We start from the raw sequence: 25,418 nt of genomic DNA, 5'->3' as shown, positions 1-25,418 counted from the left end.
TTTGTCCTTGTCTTAGCAGTGGCCATCTGAAAATAACCTGCCACTCTCTTATCGATGCTCCGTAAATCAAGTGCTCTTTATCGCAGTATTCACCTGTCCAGGCGCAAGCGGGAGCACACACAAGGCCCAAAGGCGTTAATGTTAGTGTTTTGTGTCTTTGTTGTAGTGCCTGCCATGGATTCGGAAGATGAACCCTTGTTGCTCCAAGGTACCTGGAACCTAAGCGAGTTTGAAGAGCAAGAGGAAGATGAGGAGGAGGAGGAGGAGGGAGAAGAAGGAACAGAACGGGAAAATGGAGACGAGCAGGTCTGTAAGGGGTTGTGGTGGGCTTTGGGCTGGGTGTATACGCAGCCCTGGGCCAGCGGGATGGTTCTGGCTGTGGGATTTCTGGTACCCTTCACCCTCTCAGCTTATATGTTCCTTCACTGTGAACCATTAGACATTGACCTTTCCTACAGCGCATTCGAGGTCAGGAGTCATGCCTCTGCAGAACGTTTTGACGCTCTCGCCATTGCCCTGAAAAGTCAGTTGGGGTCTTGGGACAGGCACAGGCGTGACGCAGATGGATTTGACTTTGAAGCCAATGCTCTGAGGGACCTTTTGTTGCTCATGGTAAACAGAAAAGGGAAGGATGTCTCTGCAATGACGAATGTCACAGAACCTGCTGAGACTGAGACAGGGGTACACAATGACACCAGACAGTTTGGAAATGAGAAAAACAACAAGATGAAAGAGGAAAAGACAGACTCGACAAACCCTAAGATAGAGGCGCTCAATTCCAGTGATGCTGAAGATCACAGGAAACCAGACTTACCCTTAATGAGGAAGCGAAGATTTTCAGGCTACTCCTACCTCCAGACCCAGGCCCTCTGGAGGATAGAGCTAGTTTTTGTGGCCCAGGGTGACAAGGATAACAACATTTTCACCCCTGAACGCCTTCACACCATTCACCACGTGGAGAGACTTCTAATGCAGCACCCTCAGTTTCAACAGTTCTGCTGGAAGCCACTGGAGGCGTTGCGAGACTTGCCCCTGGGACCTTCCTTCTGCTCTCCTCCAAGCTCTCTCCTGTCCTACCTCTTTCCCAGTGAGCGTGCAGGGAAGATCTACTATGATGGAATGGGACCTGATCTAGCTGATATACATGGTGAGTCAGTTGGAGGGGCAAACTATCCCAATCTCTACTAATGATTCAGTAATCCTCAGTCAATTAAATTTTTAAAATGTTCAATATAGAGAATAAAATTAAGCTCATTTGTTGCTAATAAGCTCAGCTAAACTCTCCAAAACAGTATATTTGATTTGATTGCCTGTTCTCATGGTCTCCATGTTGGCCATTAGCTGGTTCTAGTTTGTTTAGATCAGGGGTGGCCAATCTTGTTCCTGTATATTCCTATAGGCTACCTGCAGAGTTCAGATCCAACCCTGATCCAACACACCTGTCTCTAATTATCAACTTTGCAGGAAGGTAGATCTCCAGGAACAGGATTGGGCACCCCTGATTTAGATGGTTGACCAGTTGGTGAAGATCAGGCTGAGCTGATAGACCACCTTGGACCAGCAAAATATACCAGTTTAACCAGGTTAAACTGGAATGGCCTGGTTTTCCAGTTGGATTTTCCCTGGTTAACATATATCAGGGGTGTCCAATCCTGCTCCTGGACTGCCAGTGTGAGTGTCTTGTAGAGGTTGCCTGGAAGTTTCTAGTGATCCTCAAGATCTTGATTAGCTAGTATAGGTGTGTTTAATTAGAGTTGGAGTTAAACTTTTCGGAAAAATGTCCAGGAGAAGAACTGACATTAATTGTAAAAAGTATCAAATGGTGGCTGTATGATGTTCAAGTCCTCTTTCACTAGCAATCCAACCAGTAACTGAAATGTTTTTCATTAAACTCCCTGATTGTAGTATCCTCTATTCTCAGGTGCCCTGAGCTTGGCGATCACCCATCCACAGTTTTACTGGTATGTGGATGAGACTCTCTCACCAGACAAGCTTCAGTCCTCTCTTCTTCGCAGTGAGATCCATTTTGGAGCTCCCCTTCAATCTTTCTACTCTCTTCAAGACAGACCTTTAGAACAGAGACGTCTCTTCAGAGAATTTGTGGTGCAGTATGCGAACATCCTTTCACAACAATCCACCAGGTGGGTGTTGAGATTGCAGTTGGTGTTGGCACAGTTACGTAAACAAGAAGGCTTTTTGTTTATTTGTCTAGTCTAATACCATGTATGGTTAAAGGCAAATACAATTTAACAAGCATGCAAACCAGAGGATTCATCAAAAGATTCATAATGGCTTGTTGGGTATTAAATGGTCATTGTAAACGTGCAGAATTAACTTTGTAAATCCCAGTTAGCAGAAGCTTTATTTCCCACCCTGTGTTCTCCCATACAGAGCTTATCTTTTTTTTAATTATTATTAATAGCCTCATCTGCATATAATTTCCATATGCATTTAGATGTGTTTTCAGAGAATATATCTTGAGTTTAATTTCTCTCACCACAGGGATTTTACTTGTTTAAAGCATAAACCAAACATACATTTTGCATTTTCGTTTGATAATTTTTCTGCATAATGTTGTTTATTAAATACATTTCTGTAATTCCAAACACACCCTCCCTGCCATGGGAAATGTCTTACAAAAGCAATAAGTTATGTAATATATATTATATATGTGTGTTTTATCTTCCTTTCAGTGCTCAACTCCATACATAAGGAGGGCATTTTTATTATAAAAGTAATATACTGTATTAAATGAAAATGTAAGTGTGCATGAAAATTGCAATATGGCAGAATTTGCTTTCACAAATTTTACGTCCATAAAACTGCGCCATCAACTTACAAGGACGATCTCAGTGGCACGATGGTGATGAATCATGGCTCAGTCCTCCCGCTCTTCTGCGTGGCAGCTGGAGAGACTGTTCGCTTTACTAATGCAAAACTAATGAGTTATATATAAATGATTAAACACAAAATGGGAGTCTATTAAGCCACTAAGTATTCCTTAGTGTCAAAGACAGAAGTCAGTTAGTCAGCCGTTTCGATTTTGGTTGTAGTCATTTTTTTGCAAGGATGATCACCAAACAACACCAGTTATGAATCACAGACAATGACCCGAAGCTTTATTACATCTGCAAAACAACCCCATTATACTCACTGCTGTCAAGTGAATGTATGCAGATGCTCTTCAAATGGCAATCAATACTGCTGGGATGACAATGGTAGGAACTAAGCCTAGAAATGAGCCAATGGTCAGACACAAAATAGACATTCATTGTATCTCTGATACAGTAATAACTCCTTTAAGAGCCCCTCGATGTAATTAAGATAATCTTTTTCCATCTGCTAATGTGTCCCCATTTTCTCTCTCATCCCCCTCATCTGGTCCTTCTCTTGTAACCCATTCTCATCTGGACTACCCTCCCCTCTCATCCAATTTTCTGTTTTTTACTCTCTCTCTAGTAAAGTGAAGGTGTTGTACGGGGGTACAGAGTTATTTGACGATGAGGTGCGGAAGACCTTCCACAGTGACATGTTGCTGGCTTTGTTCAGTGGAGGATGCATTACTGTCCTCGTGTATGTTCTAACCTCATTTTCTGGTAAGACACTCAATATGCATTCTAATGAAATAAACCTAAAGATACCATGTGATTTTAACCCAGTTAAGGTAGTTGTTGTTCAGGCAACACAGATTAGAGATGCCTATGTTCATTATATAATTGATTTTACAATTCAATACACAGTTTTATCAAGTAATTAATCAATTCACAGTTAGTTAACAGTTAACAGTAAGCTGATTTCAGTTATAAACTGTACTAAAACAGTCTGTAATGCTGCGTTGATGTTGCAAACTGGCATTTCTTGTTTTTATTTAATTTATTATTGTAATCATAAACACACACTCTTTTGTAGCGCAAATAGTTTTACTGTTTACTGCACTTTGTTATTAATCTAGTTATTTACCTGTAATGAATCATACACACATTCATAGTATTTTTTTTATACATTCCGCAAAATAAGCAACATTTTCAATAGACACAGCAACTCAGAGAGTATGCGATTTCAGATGCAGCCCAATGCGTTTGTGAGTGAGTCATTGAATTATTCACCTAACAATTCGTACGAGCAGACTGATTAATTCAGCAAGGAAACACCACTTTGTGTTGCTCTGAGAGAAACTGTTGCTTTTGACATCTGTGGAACTATTGTCCTTGGCAGAGCAAACAGACAAAGCATCTGTCTAAAATCAATTTAACCCTTTAAGGTACGCACCATGAAAAAAGCAAAGGAAAATTTATTTCTTTGCATTTTTTATTCAATTATGATAATAACAACAATCAAAAAAAAAATTTTAATTAGACCTTACAGTATTTTAGATACAATCCTCTACCAAACGGTTGAGACGTCTGTTCATAATAAAAGAACAACATTCAGAACAAGTCATATTAAGTGCATTTTCTTGACCAATAAAAAAATCTGATGGCTGCTTGATGGCTCTTACAAGTCATATAGTAATACACAAACATAGTCAATTTTAAATTATGAAATTAATAGTAACACCAGAATTGGTATTAATTCTTCAAATGTATTCTTGATATTTACCATAATACAGTACAGAAATGCAGAAAAAATGATATTGATCAAATATTTTTCATCAAATATGTAATTGAATAATATTAAAATTAATCATTAACAACACTAACCCTTTTGTTCATTGTAAATAGCTAATTTTACCAACATTAGCTAATTTTATTAGCTAATTTTTACTACCTTAAAAGGACAACTCAACCGTTTGGTAGAGCACGTTTAAAAAAAATTATTTGACCCTTATAAGACTTATTTTTGTTTAATTAAATTACATAATTATGTTTAACAACTCCTCTGAAACGATAATATGTCAACCAAATAGTCTTACCTTTAAAAGTCCCGCCGATATGCGTCATCAAAGGAGGAGCAAATTTTCGCTGTGTCATGTGCTGTTTGAAGGAACACTGAAATGGCATGCTGCTCACAGACACAGTGCCATCTAGTGGATTTTTTTAGCATTGCACAACTACACCAAACGGTAGAGATGGCTCATTCAGGTTTAGTTAAGCTTGATGCATTTTTCAATAAAATATATAGTGACTTTAAGTGTGGTCTACCAAATGGTTGAGTAGTACCTTAAAGGGTTAAGTTAAACAACCACATATATATTGAACAGTTTAAAATTATAAATAGCGTCACTCTCGCAATTGTGCTGTTTGGTTTGAATACTGCGTCATGACTTGGAATTGCTTATGTGATTGAATTCTTAAATACAATATATATATATATATATATATATATATCATTTTAAGTTGTGTTTTATAAAAAAAACACAAATTATCAATAACATATTTATAAATTAAAGGAGCTGTATGTAAGATTGTGGCCAAAACTAGTACTGCAATCACTTTCAAAATACTGTAGAGTGGTGTATCCCGTCCCCCTCCCCCCTGACTCGAGGTTGCCAGATCGGCTGCAGGATCCAGCAGGAACGTGACGAGCTGCAGCTGTGGTAACTAGAGCAGAGCTGGCAACCCGGATGCCGCAACACTACTGACTTTGTGATTGGTAGATAGGTGGAGGGTGACGCATCAGACCAAAACACAACATGACAACATCAACATCAGTTGAGGGCTGCAACTGCACTTTTTAAATGACAATATCCTGGCCGGACTACTGTTGTCAGTGATATAAGTATTTGAGATGTACATGATTTCTTAATGTCTAGTGACATATCAGGGACATTTTATGATTAATTGAAATACATTTCTTACATACAGCTCCTTTAAAGCTCCAGTCCATAACTTTTTTGGGTTAAAAATGATCCAAAATAAATGTTTGAGCAAGTACATAACCAGCCAGTGTTCAAAACTCTCTGCTTGCCTTAGCTCGATTCAAAACGGTAAGCTTGTAATAATGTTTTTAATTCCAGTGGTACTGGTGGATTTCCGCGGGAGATTCGAGCATGTCTTTGCGTCATTACGTCACATCTGTACACATAAAGAAGGAGTCTCGGCTATAGGCTATATTGCGTGTGAGGATACTGGAGGTGGAGATTTATAGCCTTTTCTCACAGCACTTGATATAATTAAACTTATTAATTTGATGGCGGATCCAGAAAGGTTCAAACGACAATCACCAGTGACAACAGATTCACCCGAGAGTTTGGAAAAAGAGACTGCAACCGGGCCCATGCGAAAACATGGATAAATATCTAAAGGGCTGTAAATGTAGTCACGCAATGCTGATGTTATTAACATTAACAATTTGAGAACAAAGTATAATTTGCACGGGTTGACGTGATATGATAAGCGATCGTTAGATTTAATCAGCGCGATTTACTGCGTTTTTTCCCTTAGTTGGCCAGAACAAAAGTCGATGTTACTTACTTGTTCAGACGACATTTTCCGGTGAAAATTCTTATGGTCATACTTCCAAAAAGTATAATATGTGATTCTGAATGCCTGTATCCACACCGGCGCGGCGACTGACAGCCGCACACTCTCCTCAAACACTGTGTTCATCCGCGCTGTGCCGTGTCGAGGTACAACTCACGTAAAGTTGATAATTTTGCGAATGACTGCAATTGCAGATTTCGAACAGAGATGGCGACAAAGAGGAAAAACTGCTGACTGCAGATTTAACATTACTTTAAATTAGTACACGCTGTAAAAATTGTTAATTGTTAGTTTGTGGTGACAAATGTATTAATCATGGTAACAAATTGAGTCTTATTGTAAAGTGCTAATTAATCTAGACAGTGTTTCAGTCTTGCTCAAATATTGTTAAAGATATGACGCAAGCCTTGATTTAGCCTTGTTTTTCTGACTTGTGTGTTGTCGGATTTGCAACTGGATTGAATTTCCTCATCTTTGGCCTCAGTATGCTTTGTGTCAACAGATAAGCTGCAAATGATTTCTGAAATGAAATCTGACTGATGCCTTGAACCTACACAGACTACCCACACATTTTGCAGTATGACTTAATAAGCAGTAAACATAGTATTTCAGCTATGAGTCTATTAAAAGCACACAAGGATCCAGACTTGAAGGTGTACTATCTGTGACTTTAGTTGTTGGGCAGTTAATCAAGTAAATCTTATTGATTTGGCCGTCTCACAGCTCCATAGCTGGTTTTCTTGGTATATTCAGGTCGTTATACTATTTTTGTCAGGACATTCCTAAAATGAGGCTTATTTTCTCACAGCTGCTGCACCAACAACCGTCTGGATAATGGAAAATGGAACACCACTTCTCCATTTGAGATTTTTATAAAAACCTTAATGACACTTTTTCACGTTGTGTAACTTGACCTTTGTGCTTTATCTGTATATCATATAACCTTCCCTAAACCTTCCAAATGTATTTACGTATCTGCTGCACTTGCAATGCGCTACCTTGTTTGAGAAACAATAGAGAGCTCTCGAACGCTGTCGTTCCACTCAGCTTGCTCAGACTGTTTGTTACAAAACCTTTAACACTCTCTGTATGCCACAGCACTTTCCGTTAATTCAGGGATAAAAGCTTGAAACCACAGAAAACATCTCCTAGTGCGGTAGAGAATGTGGGCCAAAAATATCCGATATTTCAATATCTCAGTTTTGCGATTGCTAATAGTAAATTCAAAACTTTGGTTTGTAAGAGTGTCAGATATTTTGAATTTGACAGTAAGGTCTTGGTTCAAACAGACCTATCAAGAGGTGCCTGAGTTGGAGAAATTAGCTTGAAGTGATGCTACGTTTACGTAGTTCTTACAGTACAAAGCTATTGTTGCTACTGTTGCTACATTGCTGTTACATTTGTGCATGCAGCTCTTCATTTTAGTGAAACGCCTAATTTGGATAGTTGATTTAAATAAACTGATCCAAAAGAAAAGGTTAGCTGATTATTTTGAGTCGGTGCAGCATTTGTAGCAAGATTGTGCAGTAGCTAAACACAATTTTGTAAAATGTGCTGTTCATTACTTTTTGGTTTTTGAATTCCACCGTTGAAATGGTTGGTGTCAGGGTAAGATATTTTTTTTCCCTCTACATATATTCACCCAATTTTTCACCCTCATGTTGTTCCAATAAGACTTTCGTTCATCTTCAAAACACAAATGAAAATATTTTAATGAAATCTGAGCGATTTCTGTCCCTCAATTGACAGTTCACGCAACTACCACTTTGACGCTTCTAATAAAGTTAATAAAGAGATTTTAAAACGAATCCATATGATTTGAGTGTTTAGTCCAAATTTTCACTTTATATGATGAACAGATTTCATTTAGGCTTTTATTCACATATACACATTCATCAACTCACACATGAGTTATGGTAAACGGAGCCTCAAGCATGTTCGCTTGACGTGAAAGAACCAATGAGGTTCATTCTCGTGTTATCTTCATTTGTGTTCCGAAGATGAACGAAAGTCTTACGGGTTTGGAACGACATGAGGGTGAGTAATTACTGACAGTTTTTAAATTTTTGGGCGAACTATCCCTTAAATACTTTCATTCAGGAAGGAAACATTAAATTGATCTGATCAAATATCTGTTTTAAATAAATGCTCTTCTCTTTCCACATTGAACAGCATTTATCTGTTCATCAAAGAATCCTGAAAAAATGCATCTCGGTTTCCACAAAAACTGCAGCACAACTGTTTTCAACATTGATCATAATCAGAAATGTTTCTTGAGCAGCAAATCATCATATTAGAATGATTTCTGAAGGATCATGTGACACTGAAGACTGGAGTAATGACGCTGAAAATTCAGCTTTGATCACATTTGATCACAATTTTTAAATATATTAAAATAGTTGTTTTAAATTGTAATAATATTTCCAATATTGCCACTTTACTGTATTTTAGATCAAATAAACCCATCCAGAGATAACATAAAAAACTTTGGAATTATAGTGCATATAACTTAAGTGTTTACATTTATTTTAGTTTAGTTTCGGTGTAGGCGGTGGCTATTTAGGGTGTATCAATTTAGATTTGTCTACTTTCTAGTTTTATATAATCGTATAGTGTAAATTTATAAGTAATAAATGCTGTAATAAATACTCTTCATATTACCCATGCAATTATCAAAATTACATACTCTGTATTTTAAAAGAAAATGCGCTTGTAAATAGCTCATTTTGGTAGTAGCTTGTAGTGTTAACACAAGATCACTGTGCTTGAACACTGAAAGTCTCAAGTGTTTTGATTTGGCATTATGCGTCATATCCATTTTGTTTCTCCGCAGTGTTTCTGACGTTCTTTGGCTTGGCCAGTATTGGCCTGAGCTGTCTCGTGGCACTCTTCTTGTATCATGTGGCGTTTGGAGTGAAATACCTCGGCATTCTCAACGGAGTGGCAGCCTTCGTCATCATCGGCATCGGTGAGAATAATAAAAACCCATGAGCTTTCCGCATTATAAATGAACATATTCTTTTGTCTTTACTGTCTTCCTCTGTCTTTCCTTCTAGGTGTGGATGATGTGTTTGTGTTCATAAGTACCTTCAGACAGTCAGCCCACCTGACTTGTTCAATGCAGCGTATGATTTACACAGTAAAGACAGCCGGCAGAGCCACGTTCCTCACGTCCTTCACGACGGCAGCAGCATATGCTGCAAACACCTTCTCACAGGTGCAGTCGGCGGAGCAGGATAAACACGGCCAGAAAATCAATTGTCAAAACAAAGATGTGCTAACATTTAGACCATTAAGACCACATTTACACTTTCGTAGGATTTTATTAAGTTCACTTACAATGCTAGTCAAGGTTTCCTTCAGCCAAAACAGTTGTATTTTAGTTTTTCTAAACCATTTTCCACTTCTTTGGTGGTTGCAATTAAACAGGCTATTTTTGCTGCTATACCTTTAAAATTACTATGTAAATGACCTCTGTTATGATTGGCTAACCTCAACGTACTAACGTAATTCATGCTTATCAGAGTTGGTTGCTTAAAGGTCCCTGAAATCAAAAGTTTTTTAGCTTCTGGTATGAATATGTTAGCCTTAAGGTTATGAATAAGCTGGTGTGTTCCAAATTCATTGACAAAATTCGCTACATTTACAGTCTCTCACTTCCGCTAAAGTGGACCATGGATTTTTATGACATCAGCTTTTCATCACATCTTCTGTCCAATCAAATGCTCTCTAGAATCCAAAGCTCCGCCCCCTATGCTATAAACACCACATGGCCAAAGCGGCCGTTGATACGTCACTGAGCAATATGGGTTGGAGTGTGTGTTCGGTTGCTCAAACGCTCGAGTTTTATTCCGGTTTCCAACTGTGCGTTGGTTAAGAATGAAATGGCTAGAATTTTTTCACACCTCTATTATTGAATCAAACGTATCATCAGCGCTCGGATTCGCTTCCATGGTGCTGTCAGGTATGACTCGCAGTCTGTGAGGTAAACTAAACGCTATTGGCTATTTAAAAAGGGGGAGGAGCCATTCAATTTGTCCTGCCTTAGCTTCCTGTTTCAGTGGAAATTATGTCAATGCATCATACAAAGCTGTGCGGTCCAAGCCACTTCAGTGGGCCTTTAATACACAGGCATATGTCGATGTGCTCATGGCCGTGACATCAGTACCCAGAAGATTTTTACTAGGACCGTCAATTTTAGACAATAATGTAATACAATGAATTACAACGAAAAGTAACACAATATATTAAAAAGTAATGCTTTAATCATGACCTGTGGCCCTTACATTCTGTATCAAGGGCTTTTTTCTGCCATTAAGTTTAAGCTTTAAGTGGTGTGATTAAATGAGCCAAAGTTCTGAGTGAACTTGCGGATTCGTACGTGACCTCCTACTTTGAAGTTTAGGATCTACGTAACATCAATCAAAAAATAAACACAACTGATGTAATAAGCTGAAAGAACACGTAGAGCAGACAGTCAAACCTTTCTTTATCTTTAAAGAGAGGTCTTATTTTATTCACGGTAGCTTTTGTACCCATGGGGCTTTTATGTTTCTGTCACCATCTCATGTTTATTCAGTAGCGTATTGACGTAATGAGAATCCCGCCGGTTAATTTATTTTAAAACATGCAAAGTGAAAAAAATTCTGCCAACACCTGACGTGTGACCTTTATCTATTTTGCATGCGTCGTTAGATCCCAGCGGTTCATGACTTCGGTCTGTTCATGTCTCTCATTGTGAGCTGCTGCTGGCTTTGGGTGTCCATTCTCATGCCTGCTGCCCTTTGCATCTGGACCCAGTGTGGAGCTGCCCATGGCAACCCCTGTCCCAAATGGTAGAGTTTTTATGTCTTTCCAAATGTCTTTTGAGGAAATGTGCACGTTCTTTTCTTTTAATTTTACGACTTTTATCACATTAATCATTCATTAAAGGTACAATTGCTTGACTCTCCTTCGTCTGTGGAATACAATAGGAGATTTTAAGAAATGTCCATACAATGGAAGTCAATGGTGACCAAAAAAGTTTGGTTACCAAAATTCTTCAAAATATATTTTATGTTCCGCAGAAGATAGAAGGACATTCAGGTTTGGAATGAAATGAGGGTGAATACAATTTCCCTTTTTTGGATGAATTATGCTTTTAAAATCATAGTTCACCAAGAAATGCAAATTCTGTCATTATTAACATCATGTTGTTCCAAACCATGACTTTCTTTCTTCTGCGAAACATCATTTTTTAAAAATTTGAATGTGCTGGTCACTCTTTTCCATGCAATTTCAGTACATTTAAGTCCTCCATTAGGCTATTATAAACGTTTTGTTTCAGAGGTCTCCTAGGTTTACATGCATCCAAGTTCAAAAAACACATTCATTTTCTCATTATATACATTGTAGCATCACATCTTTTGTCACAGTTTCTGATACGGTTTGATAAGAGAATTCAGTTTCTCTAAGCCCCTCCTTTCCGAGAGCCTGCTCTACACTGATTGGTCAGACGTCCTAGTCTGTTGTGATTGGTCGACCACTTATAGTGTGTTTCGTAAACCAATCGCTCATTAACCATATCTGAATTTCAGCTCTGGATCTTCCTCAGCACTTAATACACAGTGATACGCACAGTAACCTCATCCTTTAGAAGTGTATCAAAGTGGATTTGCAGTGCAGAAAACAGCATCTTCTCGACACGAACAACACAAACCAAACTCTTCCCGTCTCAGCTACAATTACAGTGTTTGAGGGCGGGTCAAATTAGACTGTTTTCGGGCCCCCAATGAAGTGCAAATGGCATTATGCAAATTTGTTACATTGTTAAATAGGTATAGGAAACAAGAAGTGAGACTGGAATCAATGTCTTTTTCATGAACAAATCGTTATTTTTTGTTAAATCTTTTTAAATAATTAGTTGACCCAGTTCACAAAACAGGTCTGAATGATTTGTTCATGATTCAGACTGATCCAGTTCTCAAGTTAAATTCACTGACAGAGTGATCCATTGACAGCTTACTGGAGGAAAAGATTATTGGCGAATAACATTTTTGCACAAATCATCTCATGGACACTTTTATGGTTCTTTAAAGGGTTAGTTCACCCAAATATGAAAATTCTGTCAGTAATTACTCGCCCTCATGTTGTTCAACCCCGTAAGACTTTCGTTCATCTTCGGAACACAAATTCAGATATTTTTGATGAAATCTGAGAGCTGGATCACTCCTCCATAGGCTTCTTAAGGGATCGAAACTGGCCGGCCCAAAAGTTATGAAAGACATCGTTAAAATAGTCCGAGTGACTACAGTGGCTCAATCTTAAGTTTATCAAGCGACGAGAATACTTTTTGTGCGCAAAAAAACATACAAAAATAACGACTTTATTCAACTATCATTTCCTTCTCTGTGGGCTGTGAGATTTCACGTAGTGAAACTACGCAGCGCTTCTAGGTTGTACGTCACGCATCACAAACATGACCAGCGTCGGCCAATAGTGAGCCTGCGTGTGACGTGCAACCTAGAAGCTTTACGCAATATCACTATGTAAAATACCGTAATTCCTCAAATAAAGGCCGGGGCCTTTATTTACCTGAACTGCAGATGGTAGCCGGCTTTTATTTGAAGCAGGCTTTTATTAGAGGCAGGCCTTTATTTCTAATTCGCGATCCCCGCCCCCCCACCAGCCAAGTTTCCATGGTGACGCGTCATGCTTGGCACGTGTTCACCACAGCCAAAATAGCGCTGTATGACAGATGTAGCGCTTTTATTTCTAAATATTAACAAACTTGCTTACCATGTCATCAACTATCTTCTATTCTGACTCTCAAATCCGTGTAAGTGAGTTTGTTTTGTCGTTTAAAACCCTTTATAAATGATCTTGATCTGTAACGTGAGATGGGCACCGCAGTTCGGAGATTCCTGTTGTATTTGTTAAGTTACAGCGCGTGAATTCTTCAGTTTCTCCCGAAATACATGAAAGTGAGTGGCCGGTGAACTGGGAGAAGAATAGAGTAAACTTTATAGTTACTTACACTGTGTATCTGATATGAATAAAACACGTCGCCAAATATATTTGAATGGATTGTTATTGCTGCTTCCATAGACACCATTGTGTATTTTACAAACTATAAATTTATTGTTTTGCTATAAATCATATCTATTTAAATGTCTGAAACCTAAAATAAACATGTGGTTAAAAACACTGAATAGTTGTGATATATGACAAGCGCTGAGCGCGTCCGTCTTTGAGTGTACACTCATTTATAGTGTACCTATTCACACTATTTTTTCCCCGGCCTTAATTTGAGACCGGCCTTTATTTGTCCGCGTTGACCACGCCCCCGGCCACTATCAGAGGCCCGGCGTTTATTTGAATACCGGTCTTTATTTGAGGAATTACGGTATCCCGGCCGTACAGAGAAGGAAATTATTAGTTGAATAAAGTCGTTATTTTTGTTTGTTTTTTTGCGCACAAAAAGTATTCTCGTCGCTTGATAAACTTAAGGTTGAGCCACTGTAGTCACTTGGACTATTTTAACGATGTCTTTCATAACTTTTGGGCCGGTCAGTTTCGATCCCTTAAGAAGCCTATGGAGGAGTGATCCAGCTCTCAGATTTAATCAAAAATATCTTAATTTGTGTTCCGAAGATGAACGAAAGTCTTACGGGGTTGGAACAACATGAGGGTGAGAAATTACTGACAGAATTTTCATTTTTGGGTGAACTAACCCTTTAACATTGTTTTTGAAGACTGAAAACTTCAGTCCCCATTCATTGCAACTGAATGGAAAAGAGCGAAACAAAGGCATACTGATTTGGAATGACATGAGAGTGAGTAAATGATGACATATATGGGATTTTTGAGTGAATTAACCCTTTAACACTGAGATTGTTAAACCTAACAGGTGGACCAAACTAACTAAACTGTCCGCCAGCCCTAGTCCCCTCTCAGATGATGATGATGTTGCTCTAATAACTGTAGAACTGGAACCAGGTAAGGATGACTTTATTTTGATAAAAGATTATATAGACAATTTCTTATTTGGAATAATGTGCACCAATGAATCATTTACTATAAGACCAGGAATGTGAAGTAAGGAGGTAAATAGGGTCTATTTTAATTGCCTAATCATTTTAAAGGGGTCATGACATGGATTTTTTTATCACTTTTTTATCACTTATAATATTGATAACGTTTTTGCACAAAAAGAAAACAAATATATATGCAGAAAAACAATTATTTTCAGCCTTTATTCTGACACTCTGTCTGAAATGGTTCGTTTTTAAGGGGCGGCTCCTTTAAGTCAGTAAACGCCCACTGTTAGGATTGGCTAACGTCGCTGCATAGGAAACAGCATCAACGCCCACTCAATATTGCACGTGAGTTAGTGTTTAGAAACATTATCCATAACAAAAACGTAATTCACAAACAAAGCATTAATCATTTACGTATGGTTTGTGATGCAGCTGCTGTCAGATCAGTTGCTGCTTCATTTGTCAACAAAAGTTTCTTTGCGACACTGTTCCTCGTTTACAAAACAAAATGCTCCGAACAAACATATAATCCTACAATGCAATCTGGGACGCCATTAAAATACACCATTCGCTTATTTCCGACACTGGGATCCTTCTGAAGTCTGTACAGAGACGCTGTTGAAACTGGATGTGTCAAAGCAAACGTTCTTTCACTCTTCCATTTGTCCTGTTGTCGGTAGACTCAAGTGCGTTGAGCATGTCAGTATACATCTGTATACTGTATCCAGTGTAGACAGCGTCAGTGATTATAATGGGTTTATTTGCTTTTGATGCGACGCTCACATCCAGTGTAGGGAAATGTCAGCCAATAAGCCACTAAACGGCAGTGGGCGGGGCCTATGATGCGGTGATCTGTAACTCTTCGTCGATGTCTTGCTCCGGAGGCAGTCATATGCAAATCGCACCAATTCCGCAATATCAAAACGAGGCGTTTTTGGAGCTTGATGCTTTGTTTATGGTAAAGATCAAGGCAAATTTGATTTCTCATGACATGACCCCTTTAAGATGAAAACCTTGGTGCATGATCTCAAATTGTAGGATGTCTTGATTTCTGTCCAGGTGTGTATGAGTCTGAATCGGATGCTGCCCTGCTGTCGCTCTCTGTAGAAGCTCCTTTGTCCACGTCCTCTGAGGGCAGCGTGGGAGTTGTCAGCGCACACCTTCAGAGGCTCCTGAGACACCGGGTGGCAGAGCCTGTCGTCGACAAACGTAAAACTATCATAGGTCAGTAACATTTGTGATAATTAGGAATATTTGTGGTTATCTCAAAAGACGTGATGTTCTTTCACAGACTGTTCTGTTCTGTACTGATGTATGTCACGCACAAAACTGCCAAGAGCTTGCAGGAACCTTCCACTCTGGATGGTTTATATGTACTTTCTGTAAGTTGTGGTGCACAGGCTTTTATCAGTCTGTCTGAACCCAAAGTATTGTACAATTAGGGTACAATAAAGGCTTCAGCTGAAGAACCAGTTGCTTGATTTGCTTACGTTTGTGAGTTTCATGTAAAATATCATATACGATTTTAATTTGAGACATTTGATAGCATGTAAAAAAGAGATATCCTTGAGTGCTACAGTACTTCAGATTTACTCACATCACATAAAAACAAACTTTTGTTACGTTGCCCTTGTGAAAAAGAAGAATACTTTAGCAATTAAATGCACTTATTTTTCCACACGAGTGGCTACATGGACAGTTCCTGGCCAAAATAAGCTGCAGTGTGAACCAGACTGTTAGGAATTTACTATTCTGTTTCCTGCAACATGTAATCTCTATACTCTCTCTATATATAGTATGTATGAATAGTATGCACATTTTGGGTATGCATAAAATGATTGGATGACTTACTACACTTGTCAAAATGTGCAGTGTGCAACAGAGCATGGGATACCTTATACCACAGTGTAATGTGCAGTGTGATGGATGAACCGATAATATCAGCTACATCTCTTTCTTGACTCATTATTTGACCAGACTGCCAAATGTGGACACATTTTTTATAGGCTGTAATAACTGGACACCGTTTATTGAATTACACATGCAATGCAATGAGGTCATGTGACTACAATGTTTGCATACTAGTGCTTGGACTAATGCTTATACTGATTTGCTTATTATTTAAAAAAAATAGTTTGCAATATATAATACATACTGTGCCGTTTTAATGTAGGCTATTAACATTCTGCTTGCTGCATACTGCATAACACTGTATGCTGCCTACTCTTTCTTAAAATAGTAGTCAAGTCAAGAACATTTACAGATAAACTTGGAAATAAACATTGTAAGTTTTCTTTTTTATAGCAGTTTTAATACAATTTTGTGTAAACGTCTTTTTTGGCAGTTTGATGAAATGATCAAGTCAAGTGCATTGTGGGATGCAGTGCTGATGAAGTGTTCTCTGGTTGCATACTGTGTATATTAAGTACATCATTTAGATATTCTATGCATAACCTACTATGCAAAAAATAATGTTAGTATGCTGTAAATATCTTACCAGAAGTGTTGTTATTGTTAACTAAAACTGAAATCAGACCTAAAACTATATTGGCAACTAACTGCATTATGTATTATTTATTTTGACTCATGTATTATGTATTAATTTGCTTGTTTTCTGCTTTGAGTATAAGCAAGGCGCATTGCAAATTAAATTTATTTTTATTATTAATCAAAATGACTAAAAGTTAAGCTTTAATTATTAAATATTAACAAATACTGTAATAGTATATAAATAATACTAAAATAACAATGATTACAGTACTTTGTAACTAAATCAGGATTGTCTATTTAAATTTATTTTAAGAATATACCTTTATGGGAACTAGAAGAATTATTGATTAAAGAATGCTTACACAGGTATAAATGTCTGATAAATGATTATCCAAAAACGAACAAAGAGTAGGCTACAGTAGTGAACTCGTGCAATTCAGATTCAGATTTTTCTGCTAATGTACACACAATTTGTGCAGATTTCCTTGCTGTTTTGCTTCAGACTCCCTGTAATTAGTTTCTTATTCTCAAGGTCAGTCTATTCACAGTTTAAACAAAAGAGCTATGAACTGCATCTCTTACGTACAGTATGTGTATGCGACAATGCAATTAAGCTTGTATTAGCATGATGGAGTGTACCAAGAAATTTCAACAAACGCCTATTGTTTTTATGCATATTTATGCAGCTGTAAAATTAGAGCCAGGTTTCTCCCAGTCCACCACTGCTCTTTCCTCTTATTAGGTGAGCAGCCTGAGCAGTGTTGAAACAACGGCAGTGTAATTATAGACTTAATACAGTCATGCATAATGTAGCAGGAAGCATTTAAAACCCAGCATTAGCTTGTTGTGATAAACATCCTCCCCCGTCCACATAGCACATCTAATCCTGTCTGGTTTTTCAGGTGTGTATGTTCTGGTTCTGCTGGGCTCGGTGTGTTGCTGTTGTCTCCTGCGGCCGGCCAGTCACGCGCCTGTGCTGTTCCACAGAGACACCAACCTGCAGAGACTGCTGGACCTGCGCAGTAACCTGAGCGCTCAGGGGATCGCCTGCCATATGTGCTCGGGTGGGCCTTCTAAACAGTGCAGTGCACTCTCGTGGGACATAGAAAACGATCGCTTGACTCATTTGCGCTGCCTTATTTAATTAGACTACAGATCTGCTCATGGCAAGGTACAGTAGATGAAGGCACCGGGCAATGAGCCGAAACATGAGTAGAGACAATATTTGGGTGTCAGGAAATAGCTTTCATAAATAAGCCATTACGTAAGGAATAATATCTGCTTTGCACCAGGGTCTAGTGTCACCTACAAGGGCGTATTTTTTTGTTGTTGTTATGATTGGTTGACTGTACATTATTTATCACACAGGAGACGTGAAACTAGACTAGCTTTGGAAGAAATAGTTTTTTTTATAACAATGATCAAAAAATATTTAAGCACAATGCCATCAATTGACCAGAATCAAGTATCCTATGTAACAAAAACATTATAATGCTTAAACTAGGAGTTGTTTTATATTCAGTCATAAATATATGAAAACGTAAGTTTCGACATTGAAAATCTGAGATCCAAAATCTTGAACATGGATTTTGAAATATGTAAAAAATGAAATGTGATTTTTTTGTTCCCCACATAATTTCCCATCCTGTTTCTCTATATCCTGACAAATTAAAGTGGCAAAAAGGCCCAAAAGTATACACTATATGGACAAAAGTATTTGGACCCCTGACCATTACACCAACAGGAACTGTAATGATACTGCGTTCTAAATTCATTCATTCATTGATAAAGTGAGATAAAACTGCACATTTTAGAGTGGCCTTTTATTGTGGGCAGCCTAAGGCACACCTGTGCAATAATCATGCTGTCTAATCAGCATCTTGATATGCCACACTGTGAGCTGTGAGGTGGATGGATTATCTCGGCAAAGGAGAAGTGCTCACTAACACAGATTTAGACAGGTTTGTGAACAATATTTGAGAGAAATAGGCCTTTTGTGTACATAGAAAAAGTCTTAGATCTTTGAGTTCAGCTCATGAAAAATGGGGGCAAAAACAAAAGTGTTGCGTTTATAATTTTGTTCACTGTAGAAGTCTAAAAGGAGATTTTTTTTAAAGAGAAATGTGGGACAAGCTTGAGTTTGTTTGTTGCTCAGCCCTATTTGTTGAACTGCGAGAGGCGTCAACTCTCACCTAAGCTTACGGTACTCCTACATCCTATGTCATGGGTCGGGTCAGAGGTCACTCTTCGACCAGAACTCGTTTCTCTTGTGAACTGGCATACGGCCGTTACCAGAAGCTAGTGATTACAGTTTATAAAGTTATAATTATGGATATTTTTCTTACAAAAACCCATCGCTTTGCTTCAGAAGGTCTTTATTAACCCCCCTAAACCTTACCGACCCCAAACCTTTGAACAGAAGTGTACATGTAGTGTACGTTGCATACTGCTAATGCTGATCATGTACAATTATACCATCAAATGAGAATAGCATGGTGCTGTGAAAAATGCTACGATTAACATAGTTGTGTGATATTGTACACCCAGATTCAACACTAATAATACTAGTAGTAATATTAATAATACTAACACTAATGCTAATACTACAATGGTACATGCCTAAACAATTCCACTGACTAGCTCTATATTTGAGACATAACAAAAAAAAAAAAAGCAGACTGACATGTCTGACCTCTCTGTGTCTCTCAGGTGTTTTTATGGAGCGACCTCATAATCTTCACAGTGCTGCTGATTTCACAAGCTCTACCTCAGGGAACCATCCCACAATTCCCTCAAACCAGTCCAAACCAGCATCCAACAGCACCGCACAGACGCTCGCAGGTTTGTTTTTCTGCTCTTCTGGGAGGAATGGGTGGAAAAACACTGACACCTGTTTTATCAAAACTTAATCAGTCTTTGAAGCATTCCCTGCTGTAAAAACCAGGTCATGCTGTACCAGCGAAAGGTTGTCAAGCTGGTAAACCGGGTTCAGAACATGGGTTCATCTACTCACCCCACCAGCTTAGTTAAGGGGTTTTACTGGCTCTAACCAGGTTGGCCAAGATGGACAGTGGTTTGCAACATTTTTTTTGTGTCCAGCATCCCCTATCCATTATCCAGGCTAAAACCATCAAATAAAATATGTTCTTTTTCTTCTTCACTGTGGTTTTACGTCCTGTGCCATGCCAGAGTAGATGTTTAAATGTTGCAGGCCTTATTTTTTTGCAAGTAGTTGCAAGTAGTTCATATTTAGTTAAAATCTCCATGTGGTGAAAATCAAGTTTTAATGTTGTTTATATGTCCTAAGTGTTTTTAATATGCTTTAAGACAAACCATGTTCATAAGTCGACACCAATGCTGAGTATTTTCTCCTTAAAACTGCAGTGAACCAAAGACAAGTCTCAAAAACACGGTTTGAAATCGCTGGTGTTTCTGACGTCACAAACTACCTTGTAACCAATCAGGTCATAGTGTGGTTGTCAACGAGTGGATCTCTGAGCTGAGTGAGTGAGTGAGTGAGTGGAGGCAGGGCTCATTTGCATAAAAACGTTTAAATATGTCATTTTGGTGATCAAATTTTAAGGGATCAAATTAATTGAACTACAGGGGGACTTTAAATATTGCTTCCAGTGCCCCCGGTGTTCTCAAGATCAACTATCAGCTATCTACCATACTGCAACTTACCTTTAACAAAGTCCCTTTAAAGGAATAGTATAGAAATTCTGTCTTCATTTACTCACCAAAAAGTAAAATCTGTGTGAATTTCTTTATTCTCCTGAACACAAAAATATATTTGTAAGAATATGGGTAACCAAACAGTTGATGGGCCCCTTATACTATGGAAGTCAATGGGGCCCATCAACTGTTTGGTTACCCATATTCTTAAAAATATCTTCTTTTGTCTATATTCCCACAAGTAATTAACTTAATGTGCTGTGAAAACCAAAGTTTGGATGTTCTCTTAACTGCAATGGATTTTTGAAATCCAAAAAGTCTGTTATTATGCAGTCTTTCCTCCCTTACCAGTGGCTGCAGTATCTAATTGAAGATATTTCACTTTGAATCGTCCCCTTACCAGTCGTAAAAAAAAATTTGGGAGGACCATGTCAGGGGCAACATATTCATATAAAACATCACCGCGTTTACGAGGCACGCACAGCTCTCTCACATTTAACTCTTCTCCTGTGAAATCACAAAATAAAATGCAAACAAATGCTCCCCATTGTTGATCTACATCCACCGACATGCTGTTGCAAGTTTTATTGGTTTATAAAATAATCTATTAAATCCAAATTAACGTTTTGTGTCCATGTCTATTAGTTTTGAGGTCATAAATGCTAGTGCACTCATAAACATTGGCAAAATTTTGTTTTATGCAGTATATGCAAAACATAATGGCTAATAAAGGGTCAAGGGTTGAACTGTCAGTTGATAAGTTTTCGCAAAAAAACATTATTTTAGACCTCAAGCACTACTTTTTCAAAGTTTAGGGTTGTCACGATTGTTTTTATGTTTTTGAAAGAAGTCTCTTTTAAAATTCTGCAGGTGGTCTCCTTACTGTCTATGTGTTTATACTGGAGATGGGCTCTGCTGTTCCTCTATATCGCTATTCACTCAGTGCCAGTGGACCTGCACCCTGGCAAGCATCATCGGCCGGGCACGGGGATGTGCCATTCTTTCAGGTCTGTATGGCCACACACACACACACACACAGATAAACACCAGGACTGCGTGCTGTTCGGGAGAGAACTGAGATTAAATTCCGGTTCCCTTTCAGTCGGTCACGTTCGACGTACGTCTCCGCTCCCCCCTTCATACGCAACCGAGACGTTCTGTTCCTGAATATGAGTTCAATTTGAATTAAGGCAAATAATGCACAAATGTATTTTGGATTTAAGAAAGCAGAATTAAATTCACTAAGAATTTAAACATGCCAGTGTTATTTTAGGATTATTTAGAATCTAAATATTACTAAAAACACCGGTATGTTTAAATTCATAGAGAGTGAATTTAATTCTACGTTAAAAGCTAATTCAAAATATGAATAAATACTATGATAGCTACTAAAATAGTATCTAAAATTTAGAAATACTATTTACTCATATTTTTTTTAATCAGCTTTTTTATGAATATTTTTGGCTTTCATTTTAATTTTAGTTTAAGTTTTGGTAATTTTGTTAAGTGCTTTTGTAATTGTTATTAGGGGCCAAGCACAGAAGGTGTGTAGGCACATTATCTATCTGTTAGGGTTCTTATTATTTGGGCCCAAGCACCAAATGCACCCTATAACGTAATTTTCCATCATGAATTTTTTTCCGCCATTTTGAATTTTATGAAAAACCTTTTCGAACTCCTCCTAGACTCTTGCTATGATTTTAACGAAAATAGATTTGGATCAGACCATGCCAACAACAAGTAATGGAATTCAAGTCTAACCGTTTTTGAATACAGTACATCAAAGTGGATGTGAGGCTATATGTCTGTAATGCTTTAGCATATTCACACCAAACTTGATGTGAGTTATGATAACCATAGATATCCATAAGAAAGGCTAGATGTCTTACGGCTAGAGTCTCTATCGTCATCACCGGCGGCCATCTTGTCACAGGCAAGGCTCTGTGGTCCCTGATGGAAGATGAGTGATCAGCACGAACACAAATACTCTTATCTCGCTGAAAACCTTGACGGATTTACAAATGGTTTGGTTTCTTACAAACGTTATTAACGTGGCTATAATTTTGGATGATTATTTATTTATACACTTATTATTCATAAGTATGCAGTTTCATAACTACATCTCTGACGTTTATAACAAACCAAACCGTTTGGAAATCGGTAGAAAATTGAGCAAGTTATGGTTATTTAAAAAGTACATGCACCATTAAAACACAATGTTACGAGTGAGCGAGCTGCCTGTGACAAGATGGCCGCCAGGTGCGGACGTCGACCTCCATTGGCCAGCAGCGCAGACCAGACTTCTAGCCTTTATTATGGATATCTATGATGACAACCATAACCTGAGGCTACCTGCACCGTTTCGGCACAGTGCCACCTAGTGGTCAGGAAATATGAAAATTGGCTATTTTTGCTTAGAACTTCTGAACAGTTTGACCAAAAATCAAGACTAGTCTCTTTAGATTTGGGGCAGCATGCCGAACAATATCTAATTTTCCCATGTCGGCCATTTTAGGTATAGACCATTTTGAATTTTGTCGTAAAATGCTATATTTCACGAACGCAGTGGCGTATCATTGCGAAACATGGTATGTGTATTCGGGATGATGCCTTTAAAGGTGCTCTAAGCGATGTCATGTGTTTTTTAGGCCAAAAATTTTTTGTCACATACAGCAAACATCTCCTCACTATCCGCTGGCTGCCTGTCCCCTGAACACACTGTAAAGAAACGCGATCTCTGTAGACAGCCCATGCTTCACAAACAGCACCAAAAACAAACTGCAGCGACCCGCTCCCCAAAACATAACAAACTGTTCCAGCCAATGACCGACAAGAAGGGTTTGGGGGTGTGGTTTGGGGGGTTAGTGTGCGGATGAGGAGGAGGGAGGGTCTAGCTAGCCTCCGTTTTGTTTGACAATAGTTCGAACGTCAACAAGAAGTGACGTCACCCAGGATCGCTTAGAGAACCTTTAAGGTACTCAAAACATTTTGGGGCAGCATCACCTTGTGGTCAAAAATTACAATGAAATTGCTCTTAATTTATTTTGCTTATTTGTGTAAATAGATTCCTTAAGTCATACCGAGAACAATGATACCCATAATGCCATAGTTGGTCGAATTTGCTGTCTGCCATTTTGAATTTCCTTCAAAACGTACTTTTGCGAAATCCTCCCACACTGTTGGCCCGATTTTCACCAAATTTGAGTCAGATCAATGGCAGCAAAAAGTAATGGATTTTGTGTTGATATCCCGAATAAACCATTATCATCTAAAGCAAAGTTGATGGCATGATGCCAAAGATATATTTTTTTGTTTTAAATTTATATCTAGCTTTAATTTATTTTTATTTCAGTTTTACTGATTTTCTTTGAAGATTTTAATCTATTATTTAATTTCAGGTTTACTTCAATTAATGAAAATATTTTTTTTAATTATTTTTAGTTTTAATTAACATAAGGACTTTTGTTAAAAAATGTACCAGAAACATTAAATGCTATTAATAACCAGTGTGTGAAACCCATTTAAATTTGTATTTATACCTATTTATTTTATTTTATATTTAATTATAACTCTGACATTTGACTAATTTACGTAATAAAAACAGATTAAAATTTTGATGTCAATATTTTTTATTAAAAATTTGAATCTGAAAAAAAAAATGTGGTGCAACATTTTGTGCAGCAAAAACAAAACCTGTTTTGTGGGTTATAATTAGGAAATAATTAGTGAAATTAATAATGTTTTCTAGCATAATTAATAATATTTTCTATAACGCTAGTGTTTAAAGGCCCGTTCACACCAATAACGATAACAATAATGATAACAATAATGAAAACTATATTAGTGTCCACACCTAAGTGATTCCAACGACACCGTTGCTTTGTGTTGTTATAGTTGGTGTGGACACTGCTGCTCTTTTATTTTTAGATCTATAACTTTATCGTTATCGTCCTTGGTGTGAACATGCCTTAACCCTAATGAAATGTATCTGTTGTGCAAGTAAATTCCTCTTCCTGTCATTCCAGTTCAACATCCTGTGAGCCGAGGTCAATTCAATTTATATTCAAACGAATGAATTGGGGAAAGGCTAATTATTTTACATTTACATTTACACACAGAGGCTTGCATGATTGCCAGTATATTTACTAGCAAAGAAAAAGAAACAGTGGTTTACCCGAGCACAAACAGTAGTGTCGAGAGACAGCTGTGATAAGCTATGTTTCTTGAAAACATAATTGTGGTTGGCAAATGTGTTTTTCACATTGCTTATTACTTCACTACACAGACAAAAACCATTACCGCCTGTTTGCTAATGCCTCAGAGAAAAACCAAAGCTTTCAATGTACACAATCTATTGCGACGCCTTGGGAATTCCATCAGTCCTGGCGTGTGTTTGCATCACCTCAGCACGCTTCAATTGCCCTTATAGCCCCATTCCATCTGAGCTGACAAACTCTGATCGATGTGTTGTCACGGTAACAGGCCTACAGCAGTCCCCATAGCAACTTCAGCACGCGGATGACCGTGTGTGTGTCTCACGCCTATCACCCCCGCCCTCGCTGGATGCTCACACTGCGGTCATGTGACGGCAGCCGTCGCTGGAGATCAGAGTTTGAGTTCTACGTGGCTTCGGTTGAGCAGCAACACAGCAGGCGAGTGTGACGTTCACAGACGAGCCGTGGCTGATTGAAATCGGTTTTATTGCTTCTCAATTGTGCAACATTTAACCCTGTATAGTCCTCAGTGTGCCCCATTTGAAAAAATCAAAATGCCTGAAAATGATCTTGGGTTATAATAATCCAGTAATTGATCT

The 25,418-nt window shown here is 38.1% G+C and overlaps 1 protein-coding gene across 1 annotated transcript in view; it reads left to right on the top strand.

Moving 5' to 3' along the window:
- disp3 (dispatched RND transporter family member 3) overlaps positions 1-25,418 on the top strand; it is a 76,948-nt gene that overhangs the window by 27,952 nt on the left and 23,578 nt on the right. Inside the window, exons 2-13 of the mRNA XM_056246862.1 lie at positions 167-1,147; positions 1,922-2,141; positions 3,460-3,596; positions 9,256-9,390; positions 9,479-9,639; positions 11,118-11,257; positions 14,311-14,399; positions 15,500-15,664; positions 17,833-17,994; positions 19,640-19,771; positions 21,476-21,612; positions 25,088-25,257. Of these exons, the coding sequence (XP_056102837.1) occupies positions 175-1,147; positions 1,922-2,141; positions 3,460-3,596; positions 9,256-9,390; positions 9,479-9,639; positions 11,118-11,257; positions 14,311-14,399; positions 15,500-15,664; positions 17,833-17,994; positions 19,640-19,771; positions 21,476-21,612; positions 25,088-25,257 (2,621 nt within the window). The 5' untranslated portion in view covers positions 167-174. The remainder of the gene's footprint in view (positions 1-166; positions 1,148-1,921; positions 2,142-3,459; positions 3,597-9,255; positions 9,391-9,478; positions 9,640-11,117; positions 11,258-14,310; positions 14,400-15,499; positions 15,665-17,832; positions 17,995-19,639; positions 19,772-21,475; positions 21,613-25,087; positions 25,258-25,418) is intronic.

Source organism: Rhinichthys klamathensis, unplaced genomic scaffold (assembly GCF_029890125.1).
Source record: "Rhinichthys klamathensis goyatoka isolate OS25496 unplaced genomic scaffold, OSU_Roscu_1.1 h1tg000040l_1, whole genome shotgun sequence".
NCBI classification, from domain to species: Eukaryota; Metazoa; Chordata; class Actinopteri; order Cypriniformes; family Leuciscidae; genus Rhinichthys; species Rhinichthys klamathensis.
This window is presented reverse-complemented; position numbering and strand designations above follow the sequence as displayed.